General features: G+C 39.0%; 2 protein-coding genes across 2 annotated transcripts; both read left to right on the top strand.

Moving 5' to 3' along the window:
- Nucleotides 1-70: 70 nt before the first annotated feature.
- On the top strand, nt 71-3,893 carry LOC122635227 (26S proteasome non-ATPase regulatory subunit 2-like). Its single transcript, XM_043825186.1, has 13 exons — nt 71-717; nt 788-964; nt 1,033-1,219; nt 1,277-1,576; nt 1,657-1,739; nt 1,829-2,076; nt 2,141-2,279; nt 2,360-2,480; nt 2,515-2,741; nt 2,815-2,905; nt 2,969-3,256; nt 3,332-3,526; nt 3,624-3,893. The coding sequence occupies exons 1-13, from the start codon at nt 374-376 to the stop codon at nt 3,831-3,833; spliced, it is 2,610 nt and encodes an 869-aa protein (XP_043681121.1). The 5' UTR covers nt 71-373; the 3' UTR covers nt 3,834-3,893.
- LOC122635141 (26S proteasome regulatory subunit RPN1-like) lies at nt 2,083-2,515 on the top strand. The gene is made up of 2 exons (XM_043824998.1): nt 2,083-2,279; nt 2,360-2,515. The coding sequence occupies exons 1-2, from the start codon at nt 2,146-2,148 to the stop codon at nt 2,502-2,504; spliced, it is 279 nt and encodes a 92-aa protein (XP_043680933.1). The 5' UTR covers nt 2,083-2,145; the 3' UTR covers nt 2,505-2,515.
- Nucleotides 3,894-5,039: the final 1,146 nt, after the last annotated feature.

Here is a 5,039-nt window from a genome sequence, read left to right on the forward strand (position 1 = left end):
CACAATGACGATCGAGAAAAAAGAAACGTAAAGAAAAACAAATCAATGACACTCGTCGAGTTGAAGGGAACCGTCATTATCTAATTTTCGACAATTACGATTGATAATTATTATTTATTTAAAAAGAAGTGGTTAGGATGAGCGCTCGCGGAGAGAAGAAAGACGATATGGTGAGAAGATTCGTTTAATTTCGTGTAGCAAACTGATAATCGAATAAATTTATCTCAGAACGACGAAGACAAGAGGTTACAAGAAGATTTATTGCAACTAGTCGACGTATTGATGGTAAGAATTTAATATTATTCCATACGGACGAGTGACGATCATTAGGAATAATAATGTTTCTGCGCTCAAGGGAAAAGACGAAAAGGCGATGGCACGTGCTCTGATACATCTCAGAATATTAATGCAAACCTCGACCACTTCGATGACCTCGGTACCAAAGCCATTAAAATTTCTTAGAGATTATTACGCTCGATTAAAGGACGCCTACTTCAAGATCGAAAAAAATGACGACATTAAGAGACAATTTGCCGAGATTTTGAGCGTTTTAGTTATAGTTGGGACGTCCCCGGGCTCGAGAGAATGTTTAGATTTTTGTATAAAAGGAGCGGTCAGGAACCCTGGCGAGTGGGGCCACGAATACGTCAGACAATTGGAGGCAGAGATCGTCGACGAATGGACCAGCGCGCCGATCAAGGAAGAAGAGGATATCAGGTCGAAAAATAGAGAACGATAGATGGATAGATCGATACTACGAAAGAATCGACGAATCGATTTTTCACAGGTCACAGCTTACGCCCTTGATCGAGAGCATAGTAAAGTTCAATATGAAACACAATGCCGAGATACAAGCCTGTGATTTGTGCTTGGAAATTGATCAAATGAATTTCCTACACGATTATTTGGATTCCAATAACTTTTCGAGGGTGTGTCACTACTTGACGAGTTGCGCTGCTTACAGGTTCATCGATGTCCGATTTAAAAGGTCAAGATATTTCCGAGGAAAAAACATGAATTTTCAATTTTCAGCGAAGACACCGAGAGAAAACAAATATTGGAATTCGTATTCGATCAGTACATGAGATTCGGAGAGTATAGCAAAGCTATGTTGATTGCGTTACAACTGGCCAATCCGGATTTGGTGTTCAAGTGTCTCTCCACGTGTCCAGATCCTTTGATACGAAAACAATTAGCATTTCTGATTGCGAGACAACAGGTATGAATTATCGTTTTCCCTAGCGAATATTACAAACTCCTTCGATTCCTCGTTCAGAATCATTTAATGAAGAAGGAATATCAAGAGGAAGACGCACAGGATATCGAGACTATACTTAGCAATGGACACGTCAATGGCCATTTTCAAATATTGGCGAGAGAATTGGACATATTGGAGCCTAAACTACCGGAAGATATTTACAAAACCTGGTTGGAGACAGGAATGAGAAGAGATATCGATTATGATTCCATTAGATCCAATTTGGCTTCTAGCTTCGTCACGGCTTTCGTTCATGCCGGTTTCGGCGAAGATAAGCTCATGGCGAATACCAAAGACTGTTGGGTGTACAAAAACAAGGTGATTCGATATAGAGCTCAAACCAAAACCTCCCGCTTTTACAAAAGACGCTCACGAGTCTGTATAATTTCGCTGCGCAGGGATATACTATGCTATCGGCAACCGCGTCCTTAGGTCTGATACATCTTTGGGACGTGGATGGTGGATTAGTACCGATCGACAAGTGAATGTGAACTAAAAATAATCTTTCTAACAATAAGTTTGCTAATGCATAGAAAAAGATTTTCTTTCGACATCATTTATTCTCATTAGATATCTTTATACGAGCGACGATTACATCAAGTCAGGTGCTCTATTGGCAATCGGATTAGTAAACTGTGGAGTTCGAAATGAATGCGACCCAGCCTTGGCTCTATTAAGCGATTATGTTCTCTCTACAAGTGAAATTCTACGAATTGGTGCGATCTTAGGATTAGGTCTGGCTTATTCCGGCTCACAACGATCCGACGTTGCGGAACTTTTGACATCGGCGTTAAACGACAAACAAAGTAAAGTCCTGAGTTAACGAAGAACGATTTCTAATAGAACAAAATGGATAAACGAAAAAGAAATAAACGTTTCTAGGTTCCATGGAGATTATCGGACTTTCGGCGATTGGTTTAGCTTTGGTCTACGTAGGTACGGCCAATTCTGACATCTCCTACGTCATATTGCAGAAATTACTAGAACTTACGATCGAGCAATTGGCTAATACGCATTACAGGTTTTACTGAATAATAAAGAAAAAACGAATTTCCAACTAATCTCAATAACGACGAGCGCGTAATAAAAGTCTTTAAATAGGTTCTTGTCATTGGCCTTGGGAATACTTTACATGAGTTGCCGGGATGTTATAGATACTCCATCAGCGGCACTAGAAGTTTTACCTGAACCATATAGACTAGCTTGTCAAACTATGTTACAGGTAACAAACCAATTACTGTTATAAACTCGTATAATTCTATCGAATACTTCGACTCGAGATTTGCGCATACGCTGGAACCGGCGACGTCCTTATCGTCCAAGAACTCCTACGAATTTGTTCGGAACCCGTCAACGGCAAGGAAAGTATTTACGGCACACCGATTACGACTCCTGTTGCCAGTTGTTGCGATCACGGAAAACGCGTGGTTTCTAATCCAACGACAGAAGATAATCAAGCGAAGAACAAGACTCCGAATTCCAAGTATATATCTGTATTAACCTATTTAGCGAACGAACCAAACTCTCTACTAAAAAAGAAACAAATAAAACGATAGAGAAATCGGAATATCGCAAGCGATAGCTTCCCTCGGAGTTGGAGTGGTTGGTCTCGGCGAAGGTAAAGAAAATTCGAGGATCTTCGGACAGGTAATTTCCGAGAGAAGACATGATTCAAAAAAGATTTCAACAACGAAATCGTAATTCTAATAGATAGGACGATACGGTCCGACCCAAGCTAGACGAGCGGTACCCTTGGCAATGGCCCTTTCATCTCTTTCCAATCCAGAACCCGCGCTCTTAGATGTTTTAAACAAATACAGTCACGACAATGACGTGGACGTTGCCCACAATGCGATATTAGCTTTAGGATTGGTCGGTGCTGGGAGTAACAATGCGCGATTGGCGACCATGCTTAGACAATTAGCTGCCTATCACGCCAAAAATCCTTCACATTTATTTCTCGTACGAATCTCTCAAGGTCTCGTGCATTTAGGAAAAGTAAGTTGGGAATGTTCGTTCCAAGTTCTTCTTACTTCTTTTTCTTCTTCTTCGATCAAATTTTTCATTTATCAGGGTACGTTATCGTTATCACCCATGCATTATTCATCGAGAATCTTGGATCGAACGGCACTGGCTGGATTGATGGTGGTTCTGGTTGCATGTTTGGATTGTAGGAATTTGATATTGGATAAATCTCATTACTTGATGTACTGTTTAGCTACGGCCATGGAACCACGATGGTTGGTCACTTTGGATAAGGACCTCAAGGTCTTTTAAATGTTCATATTAAAATAACGTTATCTATAATATGTCTTTGCTAACAATTTCCCTTTTTTTTTTCTTCTTCTTCCGTTATTGTTCCTAGACACTTCCTGTTTCCGTGAGAGTTGGCCAAGCCGTGGACATCGTTGGTAAGGCTGGCAATCCAAAGTCCATAGCTGCTGGTAACGTTCACACGACTCCAACCCTTCTGACGCATAACGAAAGGGCGGAATTGTTGTTGGACGAATACGAACCTTTGTCCAGCATGTTGGAAGGGTTTGTTATTTTAAGAGAAAAAACAGAACCTTCCTAAACGGATCCTTTGATCTTTTTAAATAAATATTGAAAAACTTTCTTCCCTCACGAAGCTAAACTTTGCCATATAAAATGACTTAGAAGCTGGTATGGAATTCGATTTTTATATAGGTTTGCGTTTATTTAACTTTAGGGACTAGCGGAAGCAATGTGCTTTATACAACAGAAATGTACATTGGTATGCATTGCACAGTGGGAACAACAACGCTGCACCATGATCAAAGTATTAGACAGATTGTCAACATCTGTTTCCTCATTCTTTTCTTCTCTATCCCTTAAGCAAGGCTATAGCCTATCCTATACCTTAATTATATATAAGTAGGGTAAATAAAAGTTTCACGACGAAAGCGAGTTTTTAACTCGAATACACTTGTCTATATGCTTGTCCGTGGGTCGTGTATCGACGACGTAGAAAAGAACGATTTGGGAGAAGGGGACTAAAATACTTCGACGGACTGATTTTTTTTTTATCTCGTTCCTTTTGATATTTTTTCACATGCGTAAAATACACATAGGTATATTATAGTGCGTTTTCCTTTCGTACCGAAAGATGTATACATATACATACATACACACATATATATATATATGCATGTATGAATGTAGTATGCATGTTTGTATGTATGTATGTTGTATGTTGTATGTACGTACGTATGTATGTATGTATGTATGTATGTATGTATGTATCTATGTATATATGTATATAGGTAGGTATATAAGTCCAAGTTACGTGTACGAGAGATCATGGCGCTCGTTCCTTACTTTCCCCTTTATTTTTTTTTTTATCTTTCTTCCTTCTTTTCTTTTCTTTTTTTAATATTATAATTACCTTCCTCGTGAAGAAACTGTGAGAAAACGCAAGCTTTACATGTATATGCACATGTACAACGTGTGTAACACTACGTACTCTTTGTATTTTAATATCTAACGAACATTCTTCTTCCCTTCTTCTTCCTTCATAGGCACATGACTTAGGGTAAGAGGCGATATTTTTTTTCTTTCTTTCTTTCTCTTTTTTATTTTTTTTTTATTTTTTTTTTTTTAATGAAAAGCACGCTTCGCACGTGCGTCGCATGTGTTGTTAACTCGTTTCTCTTGGTGGATATATGTATTTACGTACGTGCATACGTGAATGCGACGATGAGAACTCGATTTTGAATCAATTTTTTACTTTCACGTGACTACTTATCTTCTTGCATTTCTG

Source organism: Vespula pensylvanica, chromosome 17, assembly GCF_014466175.1.
Source record: "Vespula pensylvanica isolate Volc-1 chromosome 17, ASM1446617v1, whole genome shotgun sequence".
Lineage (NCBI taxonomy): Eukaryota > Metazoa > Arthropoda > Insecta > Hymenoptera > Vespidae > Vespula > Vespula pensylvanica.

Bases quoted from the DNA above. Each gene is read 5' to 3' on its own strand.
- LOC122635227 (XM_043825186.1), top strand. From the start codon at position 374: ATGGCACGTGCTCTGATACATCTCAGAATATTAATGCAAACCTCGACC. The intron at 1,220-1,276 runs GTATGAATTATC...TTCCTCGTTCAG, and splicing joins TTCTGATTGCGAGACAACAG to AATCATTTAATGAAGAAGGA. The intron at 2,906-2,968 runs GTAATTTCCGAG...TAATTCTAATAG, and splicing joins ATTCGAGGATCTTCGGACAG to ATAGGACGATACGGTCCGAC.
- LOC122635141 (XM_043824998.1), top strand. From the start codon at position 2,146: ATGGAGATTATCGGACTTTCGGCGATTGGTTTAGCTTTGGTCTACGTA. The intron at 2,280-2,359 runs GTTTTACTGAAT...GTCTTTAAATAG, and splicing joins TTGGCTAATACGCATTACAG to GTTCTTGTCATTGGCCTTGG.